The sequence below is a fragment of the Acomys minous genome, assembly GCF_964271855.1.
Source record: "Acomys minous genome assembly, chromosome: 9".
Taxonomy (NCBI): Eukaryota; Metazoa; Chordata; class Mammalia; order Rodentia; family Muridae; genus Acomys; species Acomys minous.
Genome location: NC_140490.1, coordinates 27,595,839 through 27,614,145, shown reverse-complemented (window position 1 = coordinate 27,614,145; position 18,307 = coordinate 27,595,839). Strand labels below are relative to the sequence as shown.

Sequence of the window (18,307 nt, the reverse complement as noted above, 5' to 3'; positions counted from 1 at the left end):
ACCAAACCTGAGCAAAAAGTAAAGTGAATGCTGGGAAACAAACAGTTCAGCCCAGTCCAATGGCTAAATTACAAAGGCATCTTAGCATTTCAAATTTTAAATAGCCTATTACCCTCACTTCCTCAAACCTTGCAAGGTTCTTTGTGACTCAACAGCTAACAGATCTGTTATCTCTCAACCTCCCACCTCAGAGTAGATTGGATATATGTTTAGTACAAGTGTTCTACCTTCTAGAACTCTCTACATTGAATTCCCTTGGGCTGGAACACCCTTTCTTTCCCTTCTTCCCCTTAACCTAGGAGTTGTTGACACATGTATTCAGCTTTCTCTGGCTCTTTTCTAATGAATACTTACTCTCTGGTGACAATACAAAGCACCCAGAAGGTTCTCAGCTGAGCAAATACATGCTAATGGAAATTAATACTGACTAAAGTGTCTGAACATGAGAGGATGGAGAACCACCACTCAGAGTCAATGTAAATACCTTGCTAAAACTAATCCAAACTTATAACGGCTGCCCTTGGAGTTCAGACTGTTTGATCTTCATGAAAAGTTTGGGGCCATTTGTAGCTACACAGAAAATTTGGGCCCGACTTGTGGTACAAAGTGAGACCCTATTTTTTTTTTTTTAATTGAAAAGCTGGTCACTGAAATGGCTCAGCAGGTAAAGGTGCTAGTAATGTAAGACCTGAGTTTAATCCCTGGAACTCACATAAAACTGCAGGAGAGAGCCAGGTATGGTGGCGCACGCCTTTAATCCCAGCACTCAGGGAGGCAGAGGCAGGCAGATCTCTGTGAGTTTGAGGCCAGCCTGGTTTACAAAGTGAGTCCAGGGCAGCCAAGGCTACACAGAGAAACTCTGTCTCAAAAAAAAAAAAGTGTGAGGAGAACACCAACTCCATAAAGTTGTCCTCTGAGCATGGTGGCACAGGCCCCCACAGACATGGCCCCACTTCAACACACACACACACACACACACACACACACACACACACACACACACACACACGTGCACTGACCGGCTGCTCTTTCAGAGAACCTGGGTTCGGGATCTGATGCCCTGTTCTGACTACTCTGCACACCGGGCACACTCATGATACACATACGTATATATGCAACAGAAACACTCATATACATTATTTTTAAAAAATATAGAAAAAAAATAAAATAAGAACAAAAAGTTTTAATGCTACTCACTTCTGCAGAAAGGCATATAGCCATTTACTGTCATTCACTTTGTCTCGTTGTGTGAGCCACTGAGAAAGCAGAGCCCAGAAGGCAGTCTGTTTGGGAGATGACTCATGGGATGGGGGATAAAAATCATGAAAGCAGCACAGGGACAGAAAGCTGTTAACGGTGTTACTGAGCCAGGGAAATGCTGTGGGCGCCTGAAGGAGGCTCGGTATCAATGTACCTGAGGGTCTGCATGGAAACTTACTCTCTAGAAACGAGGTAAAAGCCCCGCCCAGCAAATGCTTCCCTGGCTGGCTGCCACCTCTGGGGAACCTGCTTCTTTGGCTTTAGAGAAGTCTCAGAGGCAGGAAAGTTGAAGGTATACTGGCTCTTGCGCTGGGAAGCCGGGAGAACACTGTCACGGCACAGACCTGGAGGAGGACTAAAGGGAGGTGGCCTGATTTTCCAAAGATCTTTATGTCTGTTACCACAGCAGAAATATACCCAGAATAAAAAATGGCAATAAGAAAAGCTGGGCTGTGGTGTCGTGCACTTTTCATCGAAGCACTTGGGAGGCAGAGGTAGGTGAATCTCTGTGAATTTAAGACCAACCAGGTCTACAGAGTGAGTTCCAGAACAGCCAGGGCTACTTTGAAAACCCTGTCTCAAACAAAACAAAGAAAAAGGAAGGAAGGAAGGAAGGAGAGAGAGAGAGAAAGAAAGAAATGCCATTAACAACATAGATAGGTAAGGGTGACTAGTCATCACTGGCTAACAGCTGTCCTCAAAGGCTGCTGCCTGCTGACTCCCCTTGTACCATATTACTTCCTCTGTGCTGTACAAAAGCAGTGCCCCTGGAGTTACACTGTGCAGCAGTGCTCGGAGGAGCTACTCTCTAAATAAATGTCTCAAGAGGACAGGAATGGATGAAACAACAAGAGCTATTTGATTCAGAACATTAGGAAAACATAAATTAATAGTCCTGTGTGCCGGTTACTTTGTCCTCTAGAAAACATAAAGCAATGTCCAGAGACATTTCTGGCTGTCCCTAGTTGCCACTGAGATCTCACAGGAGACACCAAGATGCTGCAAACTACCCACAATGTACTGGGCAGCCCCTTCCATAATAAAGAACTACCCTACTACAAATACCAATTGTGCTAAAGACATCTGGGTATTGATATAAGACATATCTATGTACATATTATTTATATATTTATGACAATTAAAAGCCAATGTTTACATGCCAGCAATACAAAGTGTTGCGTTGGTACCACCAAACCCAAAGGAATTGGTGAGTCCAATACATCGACCCTCAGTTTTCCATTCCTGAACCTCCAGTGGAACGTAATTTAGATCAAATTCTGGCTCGGTGCGGTCCAGATTTAAAGTTGGTGGTAGTTTTTTATGGTAACAAGCCAGTGCGGTAAAAGCTGCCTCCACTGCCCCTGCAGCCCCCAGAAGATGCCCAGTGGCTCCCTTTGTGGAGGATATGGCAAGGGCACAAGCGTGGTCCTTAAAGAGCCTCTTGATGGCTCTGTTTTCAGCGGCATCACCCAGTGGTGTAGAGGTGGCATGTGCGTTGACATAGGATATCTGTTCGGGCAATACACCTGCATCTTTTACAGCAGCAGCCATGCATCTGGTTAAAAACAAAAAACAAACAAACAAAGTTTAATTTGAACAGGAGATTGTTTACCCGAGCAGTTTGTGTGAAATGGGTTTCTAAGCACACTGTGTGAGCACCATTCCAAGTGGCATGGCAGAGATAATGATCCACAAAGCCAAATATAGCTAGTATTTGTCCCTTTATAGGTAATCTTGTTAAACTCCTAGATGACTTAACTGGTAAAACATAACACAGTCTTAGCCAAGATAGTAACATATAATCAAGGACTTTTCTCAAAGTGTAGTCTTTAGACAGGAGCTAGTTAGAAATGTAGACTGTCAAGCATCAATCTGGACCCACAGTCAGAATTAGGCTGTTAGCAGGACCCCTGGGTGACCAGGACTGAGGAACACTGCTCTGAAAAGAACACAATTCAACCAGATGCATCTAGAAGGTATGCCTTTACTCTCCAGGTCTGATGAGAGTTCAGAGGGAGATTGAGGACAGGAGCACACCAATGATTACCAAGCAGCAAGGGGGGTGGGGGTGGGGGAAAGGGGGTAACAGGAGCCAGCAAAGACACAACTCTATTGGCTTTGACTAAAGTCCATTCAATTTTTGTTTAAAAGATTTTCAAGTGTTTTCGAACATTTCAAGCAAAGTATTATAAATTAAAAAAAATAGTCTAAGATAGAAAAATATATACTATACACCAAGACCAGGTAATATTTTTTAAATTTGAAGTTCTGACAGTATCTTAAGAGGAAAAAAATATATTGTGAACAGAACCAGTTTTTACCTTAAGGCACCTTCTCCTTCAGGATCGGGGGCAGTTATGTGACCAGCATCGCCTGAGAGTCCATAACCCAAAACTTCTGCATAGATGCGGGCTCCTCGCTGAAGAGCATGCTCATGCTCTTCCAACACGAGCACAGCGGCGCCCTCACCCATGACAAAACCATCTCTCTCTGGATGAAACGGTCGGCAGGCCAGCTTAGGATCTGGGTTTGTGCTCAGAGCCCGGGCTCTGGAAAACCCAGCAAGAGATAACGGACTAATGCAAGAATCCGTGCCCCCAGCCACCATTACATCGGCATCGCCATGGGCTATAAATCTAAAGGAGTCTCCCACAGCATGCGCACCTGTCGTGCAGGCCGTGGACACGGCGTGATTAGGGCCCTTGAGTTTATAGCGAATGCTGACCTGGCCTGCAGCCATATTAATCAGAATCTTAGGGACAAAGAATGGGCTCACTTTATTATAACCTTTGGTCTGAAACATCAAAGCAGTCTCAGAAATAACCTCAAGAGGAACCATGCCCATGCCAATGGCAACGCCAGTAGCCACCTGATCTGCTTCTAACGTCGGATGCCAGCCGGAGTCTTTCAGGGCCAAATGTGCCGCCCCGATAGCCATGACGGTGGGAGACGACATGGACTTGGCGTCTGATTTGGACACAAAATTTTGTTCATTAAACTGACCTTCATCGGAACCTCTCGGCACATAAGCAGCTACACTGCAAGGAATACTCTTGTACTCATCACCAATTAGAGAAACAATTCCACTTTGTCCTCGGAGAAGCCGATCCCAAACTAGCTGAGTCCCAACACCAAGTGGTGTCACTAGTCCGATGCCTGTGATGACAACCCGCCTGCGCAACACGGCTGCTGCTGGCATAGTTCCAGAAAACTTGCGTTTGCTTATTAACCAACAGCAGGACGCTGGATGTGGATGGGGGCGTGTGGCTTTTAGAAAAATTTGCAAGCCGTTTGACAACATGGTTGAAATCCCGAAGATCAGAAACACATTCCTGGAACAGACCACAAGAGACAGCAGGTGCTGCTTAAGCAACGGAAGGGTCTAACAAATTCCCTAGATGGGCTTTGTGTCATGTGCTAAAGGCCACAAAGAAATGCAACCCTTGCTTGGACTTAACGTTTATTTTTAAGCTATGAGGACCCTCAAACAGTCAACTGATAGCTAGTGTCTTAAGACACTTGGACGAGGAAAGGCTGGAAACCACCCCACCCCGCAGGGGCCATCCTTTTTCAGGCTCACCGCGGACTACTGTACGGTGTGGACTGAGTCTATGTGGCATTCTAAGGTCGAGGCACAGAAGGACGTCTTGGGCCCTTTCTTTGACGTGTGCTTTATCTACTTCCGAGTAGGGCAGTGAGCCTTTCCGGTGGCCCCGCCCCAGCGTAGCGCAGCCCTGGAAGGAAGGCAGGATGTTACTCCCCCAGATCAGCGTTAGGAGCTCGCAGGGCTCCACATCCACGCCACGCCCTCTACCCCCGCTCCGAAACCCGGGCGCACTTGGCCGACAAAGACGACCGCAGCGGGTACCTGGAACAAGCCTTTGCGGGCGCCCACCGTGTGCGCATGCGCACACTCGCCCACAGCGCGGTATTTCCGCCCGGAGACCGGCGCCTGGTGTCAGAGGTCAGACGCAGGAGGCAGGACTTCCGCCGGGTTCCGGGGTTGTGACTCCGCCCCTCTGGCTCCCGAACCTCTTTTGGCTTCTTGGCAAGCCTCACCTGGGGGCACCGCGATGATGCCAGTTATTCCAGTGTTGTCCGGGAAGGCTATCATTTCCCCAGGAAATTCTGGGGAGGACATATATAGCTCTACAGGTAGCCTCAACGTCAGGCCTCCCTGGTTATCTGTGTGGAAACTATTAGCTCTTCAGAATGCCACTCGCCATGAAACCGAGGCCATCAGGGGAACACCCAAATGCCACGCAGCCACGGAAAACAGTGCTACGGGTGAATATTTCATAATATGCAAAGATGTTGAGAATTTGTTAGGAGATGTTAGTTACAAAACAGATATAGCTTCCACTTTGAAAGGTGTGCAAAGAAATCGACTATGATGGCATACGCCTGCGATTTCAGCACGTGGGAGGCAAAAGAGCTGAATCATAGCAGGTGCAGGGCCAGCCTGGGCTGCCTACCTTTAAAACAAACCCTGAAGTCAGTACTGGTGTGCAGTAGTTGCGGAGTCCCCCTTCATTTTTTTTTTCCTTACACTAATTTACTACAAAAAGCAAACAACATATAGTAAATGACTGCTTCTGTAAAAATAAAACTTTCAATTGCTGGCTTATAACAGGAAGTGAACGGAATATGCCCGGTATCTGAAGTGGAAACAATACAAAACGTTTATTCCTGAGCTTACGAAAAGTTGAACTTACTCGCTCAGAGCTGAGTGTGAATCTGCATGGGAAAGTGTGAAAAGCACCAACACAGCGAGGCCCTGTTTACTGACCAAATGTGTTCAGGGCTGTCCCAGGTGTGAGCTTTGGTTTTTTTGGTTGGTTGGTTGGTTGGGTATTTTGTTGTGCTTTTTTCTTCTTCCATAACGGATTAACAATGCTGTCTGTACCTGAATCTACCTGAATCTTTTAGTCATGCTTGTTTGTTTCCTTGTCAGTGATACCTCTTGAGGCTATTGTTGACAAATATACTACTATTTCATCTCTTCCAACTGTAGAAAAGGATTTGGATCAAGTTCAGCATCTTTCTCGTTAGTCCTAGATATGATTTATTTGGAAGTCTACTTTAACTAAAATGTTTAGGGAGACCCAGTTTGTCCCTGGTCCCAAGACTCTCCACTTCCCTGCAGTGAAAATAGTGTAACCCCTCCCATACCTTTTGGCAATTTGTATGTAATACCACTGCAGTTGCAGGCAGCCTCGAATCTCAAAAGCTGCTGAGTGTGTTAGGGTAACTGAAGGGGAGCTCTGTGCAGCTGTGGAGACGTCAAGTCGTTATGCATGCTGCAGTGAAATTTTGCTTTGGGGTCTCCTACACTCCTCCATAGGTAGCCACCCTCACCCTCCATAGGTAAACTGAATAAATTCAGAGGTATTCAAAGTCGGACTGTGGGAATCTTGCATTGATTTATTGTTGGTGCCCTTGAAGGAGGATGGGTGTTTGTTTACAAATTCCCAGGGAAAGTATTCTCAAAACAATGCACACACATTATATATATATATATATATATATATATACACACACACACATTATATATATATATGTGTGTATATATACAAGACTGTAATTTAAATTTCTCTCTGTGATCATTTTACTTCAGGCTGGAAAGGGGTAAAAAGTTTATAAAATCCTAATAGCTGTATGTAAGTTAGCACCATATTTCTAATAAATTACCATATTGCTAAAATATTATTATGTATTCTTGAACACAAATCTTCAAATTGGTTATGTTTATCATAGCTTCCTCTTAAAATGTATCTGGTTCTAAGATTTATTTCCAAATAAAATTCTCAATTAAATACACTTTGTATCCAACCAGTTGAACTTCTCACTGTAATATTACTGGAACACAAAGGAGCCAATGAAGTCAGCGCTACCTCATTAAGTAAGGAAATGCACCTGGGCAGTGGTGGCTCATGCCTTTAATCTCAGCACTCTGGGGTGGGGGAGGGGGAAGGGGAAGGGGCAGAGATAGGCGGATCTTTGTGACTTCAAGGCCAGCCTGGTCTACAAAGCTATTCCAGACAGCCAAGGCTACACAGAGAAACCCTGTCTCAGGGGCAGGGGGTGGGGATGGGGGAGGGGGAGTCAGGAAATGCTTCAAAGAAGTGGACCTTGATTTCAGTCTGTGAAATGACTGAATACTTGTGTAGTAACCTGGATAGAAACAGGCACTCCAGCAGGCAGGAATATAATACAGGCACAAACCACCAGGTCCATGTGGCCAGTGTCAAATTTGAGAAGTTGGACTCAGTACTTAAGGTGCCTGCCACCAGTCTGTATGACCTGAATTCCATTGTCAGAACTCTTCCTGTTTGTTAGTTTGATTGATTTTTGGTTTGGCTTGGTTTGGTTTGGTTTGGTTTGGTTTGGTTTGGTTTGGTTTTTCAAGACAGGGTTTTACTGTGTAGCCGTGGCTGTCCTGGAACTCACTCTGTAGAGCAGGCTGGCCTCGAACTCACTGAGATTCACCTGCCTCTGCCTTCTGAGTGCTGGGATTAAAGGTGTGCACCACCACAGCTCATCCATTAAAGGCTAGCCTCACAACTTTCAGAATTTTTACAGTGGAAGAAAAAAGCCAACTCCTAGAGGTTGTCCTCTAATCCCCAGTAGCCACACAGTAAAATAAAATAATATTGTAAAATTGAAAAGCAAGGGGCTGGAGAAATGGCTCAGAGGCAAAGGGCATATAGTTCCAGAGGGTCTATAATTGTAGAGACAGCATGCCAGCAGGCAGCGAGCATGGTGGCTGGAGCAGGAAGCTGAAATTTCACATCTTGTACCAAAAGCATGAAGCTAAGAGAGCAAACTACTTCTTCCAGCAAGGCTGTGTCACCTAAATGTCCCCAAACTTCACCACTCATGGGAAGCCATTAATTCAAATCCTGGAGCCTGGGGAAAACTTTTTCATTCAATCCACCACGTCCCACTCCCTGGTCTTCATAGGCTCCTGGCCATACAATGCAAAAATGCATTTCATACCCCTTTCAAGTCCCTGGAGCCTTTCCCTGTCTTAACACTGCTTAAGAGTCCAACGTCTCTTCGAAGATGCAGAGCATATCAGAATGTAACCGACTGTAAAACCAAAAAGCAAATCATGTATTTCTAACATATGATAGAATGTATATTACCATTCCAAGTGGGTGAAAGTGAGAAAGCAAGATGATGCTGAGCTAGTCGTGGTGGCACACACCTTTAATCGCAGCAGTCAGGGAGGCAGAGGCAGGTGGATCTCTGTGAGTTTGAGGCCAGCCTGGTCTACACAGTGAGTTCCAGAATAGCCAGGGCCACGCAGAGAAACCCTGTCTCAAAAAAACAAACAAACAAACAAACCAGTTACTTTTGGCTTACAGGTCCAAAGATTAGAGTTCATAAAGGCAGGACAGCATGACAGCAGGCATGGCAGCCAGAGCCGAAAGTTGAGTTCACATCCTTTACCACAAGCACAAGCAGGAGGAGTGAACTGGAAGCAGGGCAGGGGGATCTAGGCGCAACACCTGCCTCGGGTGATACACTGTTTCCAGCAAGGCTGTAGCATCTGGCCTGCTTGTACCTTTTACATACAGGGATTACAAGTATCAGTCAGCAGTCCCAGCACACTGCTAGAAACATAGTACTCTTGAATTTGGGCCACAAACCTCATAGTTACTTTGTTATGAGCCAGGAAAAATTACTAGTGGTTAGCCTCTGAAAATTTTAAACCACAGCTAATAACATATTCTTTCTTGAACATAGTGTTCTCTTTTAAAAAATTTATTCTTTCCAAGTCCCGTAGATATATAGTGTTCATTGACTGTAGTCCACTTTCCTCTCTCATCACTTCTGCCCTGCTTTTTAAAAAATATATTTTATTAATTTATTCATATTACATCTCAATTGTTACCCCATCCCTTGTATCCTCCCATTCCTCCCTCCCATTTTCCCCTTACTCCCCTCCCCTATGACTGTGACTGAGGGGGACCTCCTCCCCCTGTATATGCTCATAGGGTATCAAGTCTCTTCTTGGTAGCCTGCTATCCTTCCTCTGAGTGCCACCAGGCCTCCCCATCCAGGGGACCTGGTCAAATATGGGGCACCAGAGTTCGTGTGAAAGTCAGATCCCGCTCTCCAGTCAACTGTGAAGAATGTCCTGTCCATTGGGTAGATCTGGGTAGGGGTTCAAAATTTACTGTATGTATTGTCCTTGCCTGGTGCCATAGTTTGAGCAGGACCCCTGGGCCCAGATCCTCCCATCATAATGTTCTTCTGACAGGTCTCTAGGACCCTGTCTCAAATACAAGCCAAAATAGTAAGGGCTGAATTTGTAGGTCAGTGCTAGAGCCATGTGAGAAGCTCCCAGGGTTCAATCCCAGTGACAAGCACCAAACACATTTGTTGGAGTTTGGAATTTCTGGGGGAAAAAAAGTCATTGCTAAAATATTTTATCAAGCAAAGCATCAGCTGGACTAAAGTGGTTTCTAACATAAATAAAGGATACTACCGGCAGATGATAAGCCTGCATAAATCAAAAAGATGCAATGTGAGTAACCACGTGATAAACTGAGACTCCCCCAACTCCTTACTAGGGTGCAATATGCTGTTTAAAAACGCTCCTTACAGCAGAATCATACCTTGTGAGCAAGGAGGTGATATTCCTCGATATAATTCGTAAAAGAATACACGAGGAAGAAACCCAGCAGAGTTCAGAGCCATGCTTTTGTTTTTGAAGCTGGGCAGCTGTAATCATAGGTTGAGGCAGGACTGCAAAGAGTTCAAGAGTTTGAGGCCAGCCGAGGTCCACGAACCAGATCTCCTTCAGCTTCTGGGTGCCCCGCCCCGCGCCTCGCCCCGCCCCTAGGTGATGAGGCCCCGCCCCGCCCCGCCCCGCCCCCCTGGTCTCCTGCCTCCGCGGCCGCCAAGGCGCTCAGCGCCTGCTCAGTGCCGGCCGCGGCGCGGGAGCTGGTGAGGGCTGCGGCTCAGCCATGGCGTCCGCCGCACTGGGCAGCTCGTCGAGCTCGGCGTCCCCGGCCGTGGCCGAGCTCTGCCAGAACAACCCGGAGACCTTTCTGGAGGCCTCTAAGCTGCTGCTCACCTACGCCGACAACATCCTGAGGTGCAGCCGGGGCCCTGGAGCCTGAGGGCCGCAGGCGGGCGGGGCTGCCGGCACTCGGGCCTGAGGCGGGGCGGGTAGGGCGACGTGGGGCTCGCCGGGGCTGTCAGCGCCTCTGACAGCTGTGGTGTCCCATCTCACAGCAGGAGTCCAGCACTGTGACCCAGCCCGAGTGCGGGTTAAATGTTCACGCCCTGTTTGGTGCTTGAAACACTTGTAGTTTAAAGTTACGAACTTTGTATTCATTTCTGGGTTTTACTTCAACCCCAGTCCTTAAGTAAGAGTTTTGAAGACAGCCACGCTGGCGAAGTCACCTTGATTCTGAGCGCAGCACCCTCCACGGCTGCTCCTCACAGGGCGGGAGTTGGAAGTTTGAGTCAGCACCCTCCTGCAGCCTTTTGAGTCAGATGGAGCTCTTTGGGGAAGGTGAACAGAAGGGGCAGACAGGGGAGGTTGAGTGAGTTTCAGGGGCGGACTGATGTCCCCAGGCGCTGGCTCTTACACAAAGTCTGTAGCGATTCTCAGCTTCAGGACTGTATAACTCATGTGGTCCAAAGAAATAGGTGGTAACGATTTGTTTGAGACCGGGTATTGCCCTATAGCCCAGACTGGCATGCAACTTGCTCTGTAGCCTAGAACTCACGACAGTCACCTGTCTCTCGCTACCTTCCAATGGCTGAGATTACAGGTGTGCGCCACCGTAACCGTGATTGTTCACTTAGGTAACGTATGTGATTCTGTGCCAGATGTTATGCAGCATTGGCCCTGCTCACAGCTACATAACTGTGACCCGTGTGACCATCACTTTCCTCCTTTGTGACATCTCAGCTTAATATGTAGCCCGAGATCTCATAGCACCTCCGAGTACAATATTCTCATGGTCTCTGAAAGAACTCATAGGCTTGAATCTCCAGAGCCACAGCTGAGGTTTCCTCCTGAATTCTCTTAAGTCCCACCCCCACCCCCTCGTTCGGAAAAGAGGGATAGATCTGTCAAGATAGCTCGATTCTGCTGTCAGCACAGTGCAACCAAAAATGCTAAGATCAGAGTACTTTAAAGGACAGGTTTGCCTGTAGACAGTGGTTTGTGATCATAACCATCATTATGAATGTTTACTAAACTCCTAAAAGAAACTCGTTCATTCTACAGCCTTTACTGATCTTGCGTTTTTATCTAATAAGAAAAATGATTCAGACTGATGGGAAAATATGCTTGTAGTTTGCTTTCCACAGCAGTGTTCCTATGTTCTTAGAATTCAAGGTCTGGTTTGGTTGGAGGATGGTATCCTTCATGTCCAAATCCAGTGACTTCCCAACTCTTAGGGAAATGTCCTGCATGTCTTCCTGGTCCCCAGTGACTTCCCAATTCTTAGGGAAATACTCCACATATCTTCCCAGTCCCTGGCCACACATAATTATATTTCTCTCATCTGAGCAGAGAAAATCAGGTTTCTGTTTTCTTTTCTTTTCTTTCTTTCTTTCTTTCTTTCTTTTCTTTTTTTTTTTTTGTTTTGTTTGGTTTGGTTTTTTTGTTGTTGTTGTTTATTTTTTGTTTTTTAAGACGGGTTCTCTGTGTAGCCCTGACTGTCCTGGACTCACTCTGTAGAGCAGGCTGGCCTCAAACTCACAGAGATCCCTCATCTCCTGAGTGCTGGGATGACAGGTGTGCTCCACCACTGCCTTGGCTAGATTTTTGTTTTCATTGCTATCAATCCACTTGTAGCAGACTGATGGAAGGCATATTGTCCCACCATCTCTTCTGCCTCAGAGTCTCAGGACAGTCTATAGAATGGATATGCAAATGAACTCATTAGCATATTTCAGACTGTAGTCTCCAGCGAAATAATACTTTTAAATTTCTGCTTGAATGATGTTTACCATATCCCCAGCAGTAATAAATACGGTTAAACTACAGAAAGAAATGTGAGCAAATCTGTATGCAAAAGCTGCCACCCAGTTTTAGATAAGATGAGCTCTTACTATTGACTTTCTCAAAGGAAAGCAACTTACTTTGTCTTAGTTTCACTGACATCACAGGTGGGTGGTGTTTAGCTAATTAGATTCCCGTAGCAAAGTGTGGCCTGGGACTTGTCATGTATCTAAGAATGATTTTGAGCTTCTTATAGTCTTACCTACTCCTCTACATAACAGGTGTGGGCTACCACATTTGTTGTTATGAGCTGATGGAAATTGAGGGAGGGCTTCAGGAATGCTATGCAAGCACTCTGCCTCCTGAGTGTATCCCCTGCCCCTAGTTAATTCATTCTTTAATATACATCTTTGATATTCTGTTATTTTATTTACAAAGCACACACAGTTATTGATTGTTAACTGTGTTGGCACGTGGTATTGGGAAGAACCAAAAATCAAAAGTATGTCTTTGTTCAAAGAATATAAATATATTTTGGAGAAGAAAGACAGGTCTGAAAAACAGCTATAGCATAACATCAAAGAACAATCCCAAGATAGTGTTTATGTCTCTGTATTTGTACTCTTATGTTAGGAGATAGCAGGACCACCCAACAAAAGACAATAAGGAATAGAGGTTTGATAGTGTAGGAACAGTTGATAGAGTAACAGGGAACATTTATGTGAAATGGTAGGCAGAGGGAACTCATGGTTTCTGGAGTGGACTTTCATGAGCAAGAGCATTAGAAGAAACAGGCAGGGATTGTGAAGCCGACACATAATCCTAACCATGAATGCAGATGGAATGGAGAAAGAGATCTCTTAGATGGCAGTGCAAGAAGTAATGGAAAACATAAATAATAAAACTGACTTCTGATGTTTAATGTAGGTTACCACTGACACAGAGAAAATGAGTGTGAGTAGTTGAGGGTTGGTGAGTTTGTTGGCAGCTTGTGTGGTGGAGCATGTGTAGACTTTATAACCAGAGCACTGTTTCAATTCTAGTCAACTGTTTTAAGTATGATCATGGCCAATTTATATATAATTTCCAAGTTTGGGTGCTTTTACTTATAAAGGGAATAAAAATAGCTAGTACTGAGGTTATCTATTATTGATTGTTGTTACTGTCATCATCATCATCATCATCACCATCATCATCATTTCTGTTAAATTCGGTTAAAAGTTTGGTGGGATATTTGATTAAATTTGTTTTTTGAAATCTCATACATTTTTGTGGTGCATTGTTTACTCTTCGTTTCCTTCCCTAGATTTCACCTCCTCTGTTCTACAAATCCCTTTTCCACATTCATGTATTTTTCTTTAGTTTTGTCTTGTATCCTTCTGGTAGAGTTTTGTTGTTGTTGTTGTTGGTGGTGGTGGTGGTGGTGGTGGTGGTGGTGGTGGTGGTGATGGTTTGTTTGATGTTTGAGAATTGCTTTCATTGTGTTCTTGAGACAGTTTCATCATTTAGCTTGTTGGAATTATAAACATACACTACTATACCTTGATAAATATGCAGTGTTTGCTTGTAAGAACAGTGGATGTTACAGGTGGGGCCAGTGATAGTTCCTGTATCCTTCCTAAGGTATATAAATCCTGTTTCAAAAAAAAAAAAAAAAAGAAGGGGTATGGGGAGTGTGACTTTTCTTCCCTGATTCAAATACAAAGACAAATATTGGTAGATAATTATGAGAGTAAGACAACTAGAAAGACAAAAACATGTTCAAAGTGGCAGTTGAGCAAACTACAAGGAATCCCACTGCTTTCTCACGATTCTGTTCTTTTAACATCATCAAGAACTACCCATTCAGAAAAAAACGTCCCAAGAAAAGACGCAAGATAATTGCTGAGAAGTCAAGTACATATTACAACTCACAGAGATATTTAATAGATAACAGGAATGGGTGGGAGACTATCAAAATATGACAACAAAACCAGAAACAATCTGCAGAGAAAATTAAGATCAATGCCCAGGGTACCAGAGGGCCGACTTTGGAGCTGTCTATGCTTAAGCTCATGCTTAGCATTTTTAATTTAAGAAATTGAGTTGGGCATGCATAACTTATTCAAGCAACTAAGAGGCTGAGGCAAGGGGAATTTGGAGTTTGAGGTTAGCCTTTGTGAAATTAGCAAAAAGAAAATAAAAGAGAGGAACCTGGGAACTAGATATGACTGTCCCTGTTAGACTCTGTTTATAATATGTAATGATCATGTACAGCCCTAAAAACTATGGGGATGAGGGTAAAACAGCTGCGTTGTTGTTGTTGTTGTTGTTGTTGTTGTTGTTGTTGTTGTTGTTTGAGACAGGGTTTCTCTGCATAACCTTGACTGTCCTGGACTTGCTTTGTAGACCAGGCTGGCCTTGAACTCATAGCAATCCACCTGCCTCTGCCTCCCAAGTGCTGGGTTTAAAGATGTGCGACACCACCGCCCAGCAACAGATGTGTTTTTAAACTGGGATATAGGATAGAGGTGGTACTGACATGTGTCCTAAAATGTCATAGGCATCTGTAGTTAGCATTAATAAATATTGGAGTCATTTTATAGTTTAATTTTTGCTTGTTTAAATGGTGTATTATGGAAAGCAGGCATGCTTAGCATTCTGTGGTATATAGGGAATCTCCCCTCGGCTGTGGTCTAGATTTCATGGATGTCAAGATTGGAAAACTCTGCCCTAATACATAGAATAAATGTTGAGGGGTAAACTTTCCTTAGCTCCCAACAATCTATGCTTGCTTCCAAAATCATTTGTGAAAAGAATTTTTTTTTACTTCCAGTCCTTTGTGGATATACAAGTTTTATACAATACAGTGACAATCTCAGAGTATTATCAATTACTATAAAAGTTATTGAACTGACTCAGTCTTGCAATTCTTGTGGAAGAGAGTTTGTAAACCAGCACTAAAGTATGACAGTTAAGCAGCAATATTTAGAGCTTTGTCCTTGAATATTTGTGTTTTCCTTTATGACCTTACTTCCTGTGCTAAAAATATATTTAGAACTGAGGCAGAAACTTATAGCAAAAACAATCATTGGTCCAGGGAGAAAAGGAAGCCAAGTGACCTTTAAGGTTCATGTTGGAAACAAAGCTTTTTAGCTGTTTCAATTCACAAATGCTTTTTTTTTTTCTTTTGTCTTTTCTTTCTTTTTTCTTTTTTGGTTTTTCCATAGAGGGTTTCTCTATGTAGCCTTGGCTGTCCTGGAACTCAATCCTTAGACCAGGCTTGCCTTGAATTTAGAGATACACCTGCCTCTGCCTCCCAAGTGCTGGGATTAAAGGTGTGCCCCGCCTAATCACCATCTTTGTGCCATGGACACCCTTATAAATGATGGAATCCCTCAGAACAAGCAGACAAAGTTCTCTACTCTCTGTCTGGAACAACTGTGGATCATTTTCTTTTAGAAACTTAAAAGATTCAAAAGATATTTAGTTGTAACAGCACAGAATTAAAATGTCAAACACTTCTGTGGCAGCATTAATACTGTCATCGCTGAGGTACTCGCATCGCATAGAAGTACTCGGTGGTTCTGAGGAAAGAACCATGGAATGTAAATGCTTGTCTAGACTGCTCACTCTTTATAAAGCTGGAATCCATACTGCCATGTAGGAGTGCAACTGATACAGAATGGGAAACATACACTTTTAAAAAGATAAGTTGTTATATATTATCCTTTATATTGTCTTTTTTTAAATCAGAAATCCCAATGATGAAAAGTACAGATCCATCCGTATTGGAAACACAGCTTTTTCCACTAGACTCTTGCCTGTCAGAGGAGCTGTTGAGTGTTTATTTGAAATGGGCTTTGAAGAGGTAAGTATGTGTAAGGGTCTCCTCCCCACTTTCTATGTGCAAAGCAAATACCAATGGAGGTGAATAGTTCCTTGAATGAAATATTACTTTCAGTTGATTGATCATTTTAGAAATGTGTAGAATTAGCTTTTGTTTGTTTGTTTTACCTGTTACACATTTTTAAAGTATGAATTCAATGAAGTTAAAAATGATGTCAATATAAAATATAACAAGTCTCCACAGGTAGGGATTCTTAAGAGTCTGAATGTTAGAATGAAGAGGGCCAAGTAAAACCCAAGGACCAAATGTGGTCCTTTCAGTCTTCTACCTGCACACATGGTCTGTGAATGTGCAGCAAATGCTAAAGTGTCACCATTGTCTCCAGTAAGAAACAGAAAAAGTGAAATAAATACAGAAAACATGGATTCCTTTGCCCCACAGAATGGTTTTCTGCTGTGACAGGAATCTCAAGCTGTTTTACGGTTTTATTTCACAAGAACTTTTTGGTGTTTCTATCTTCTCAAGCCTTGTGGCACAGCTTACTAATATAATATAGTAAACTAATTATAATAGGGTAAATTATAATACAATAGATGTGATTTTTAAAATTGTGAATTTTAGTGAGGCATGTTGACACATCCTGTACTCTTATCTACTTGGGAAGCTGAAGCTAGAAAGTCATGAGTTCGCCTGGATTACAAACTAAGATTCTGTCTCTAAGACAGACAAACAGACAGACAGACAGACAGAGGATTTTGAATATTCCATGTACCCAATTTCTGGTGTGTAGGAGAATAAAAGAAGTTGAGCAGGACTACAGGTGCCAGTGGCAGTCTCAGTCAGCATTTGTAGACATTGCTAAAGAAATAGGATTGTAATTTTTTTCCCCTTGACGTCCTTCCCAAATTCTATTGTGCACCGTAAGGATGTAGCAGTGAAGTAAGATAATATAATCCCATCTCACCTAGAGCTTATGAGCATTAAAGAGGAGACAAGCGTAAAGAAGAAAACAAGACAGGATACTGCACTCACAGCTACTGTAGCAGTAAGGTAACTATGGAAGCCCTCTGAGGAGGTAAAGGTAGAATCTGAGTGACCGGAAACTACTCAGGTACCAGAAACTCAGTTCATGCCTGGGGAGTGGCGTGTGCAAAGGCCTTCTAGCTACAGTAGCTCTGCTGACACAGGAAGTAGCTTTAGGCACAGACAGAGACCACGCCATATCAAGTAAAGACTTTTAAATGAGACAGGAAGCTGTAGTAGTTAATCTTGACTATCAGTTTGAATCGACTGATAAACACCTGGGAGGTTACTCAAACACACTTCTTATCCATGAGAGTATTTGCAGAGACAGAAAAGGAGGCCCATGGCTAAATGAATGGTGTAATCCCTTAAGGGATTCAAAATTTAGTAGATTAACTAGAAGGGCTAGAACAATGGAGGTGGGGCCTCGGGAGAGGAAGGAGGTCTCTAGGCGCATGGTTTTTGGTTGCTTTTCATGGCCTTTTCCTGTTGCTGCTCTGCTATACCACCTGTCTGCCTAGACGTGCCACCCCCTCCACATGGTCCTACTGCCATGATAGTCTACCTGGCCCTGGGCCCAGAAACATGTTGTGAAGTGAGTAGGGACTAAACCCTCTGAACCTGAGCCAAAATAAAACCTTCCTCCTTTAAATTATTTGTATCAGATACTCTGTCCCTGAACTAGTATGGAGGCCAGTGAAAAGTTTAAAGCAGGGAAGAATATTTTCAAACATTAGTTACTGTAAAGAGAATATTCGAGATCAGCTGAAGTGCAGGCAAGGCGTTGTACAGGGAAAGCTCTTTAGTTTGTTACACTGGTCTAATTTTGGAAGAGCCTTTGTCTGTTTCTTCCTAGTTCCTAGAATATTGGAATTACAGCAGACAGTAGGCCATAAACAGTGGCTGAATTTAAACACTGATGGTAGAGAGACAAGAACTAGATGGATTCGAGAATTGTGTTTGTGTACATGTGTAGAGCAACCATTAGGTCTTGTACAAGGAAAAAGAAGAAATTGGGGGCATCTAGGTTTAGGTTTCAGACACTACGTAGATAAGAGTGCTACTAATTGAGATGAAAATCATGAGTGAAGATGAGGAAGACTGGGATCCAATGTCTTTGTGACCCTGCGTTTAGTGTAGTTGAGCAGTTGTCAGCCAGGGACCAGGCATTTAGTTGTCATGGGACAGATTTGCTAAAGATCCTGCAGTGAGAACTGTAG

General features: G+C 43.8%; 2 protein-coding genes across 5 annotated transcripts in view; one reads left to right on the top strand and one right to left on the bottom strand.

Moving 5' to 3' along the window:
• Positions 1 to 1,181: 1,181 nt before the first annotated feature.
• On the bottom strand, positions 1,182 to 5,312 carry OXSM (3-oxoacyl-ACP synthase, mitochondrial). Of its 3 annotated transcripts, XM_084795057.1 has the most exons (4): positions 5,129 to 5,145; positions 4,841 to 4,994; positions 3,582 to 4,592; positions 1,182 to 2,815 (listed from the first exon to the last, which is right to left on the bottom strand). In XM_084795057.1, the coding sequence occupies exons 3-4, from the start codon at positions 4,559 to 4,561 to the stop codon at positions 2,413 to 2,415; spliced, it is 1,383 nt and encodes a 460-aa protein (XP_084651183.1). In that variant the 5' UTR covers positions 4,562 to 4,592; positions 4,841 to 4,994; positions 5,129 to 5,145; the 3' UTR covers positions 1,182 to 2,412. The 3 variants fall into 3 exon arrangements, with proteins under 3 accessions (XP_084651183.1, XP_084651181.1, XP_084651182.1); XM_084795055.1 differs by lacking the exon at positions 4,841 to 4,994 and having other exon boundaries at positions 5,129 to 5,312; XM_084795056.1 differs by lacking the exon at positions 5,129 to 5,145 and having other exon boundaries at positions 4,841 to 5,122.
• Positions 5,313 to 5,315: 3 nt separating this feature from the next.
• Positions 5,316 to 18,307, top strand: part of NGLY1 (N-glycanase 1) — a 54,314-nt gene continuing 41,322 nt past the window's right edge. Inside the window, exons 1-2 of one of the 2 annotated variants that reach the window (XM_084795054.1) lie at positions 5,316 to 5,547; positions 15,971 to 16,085. In XM_084795054.1, the coding sequence (XP_084651180.1) occupies positions 5,516 to 5,547; positions 15,971 to 16,085 (147 nt within the window). In that variant the 5' untranslated portion in view covers positions 5,316 to 5,515. Of the gene's footprint in view, positions 5,548 to 10,155; positions 10,370 to 15,970; positions 16,086 to 18,307 lie in introns of those variants that run through there. The other variant, XM_084795053.1, reaches the window with a different exon arrangement.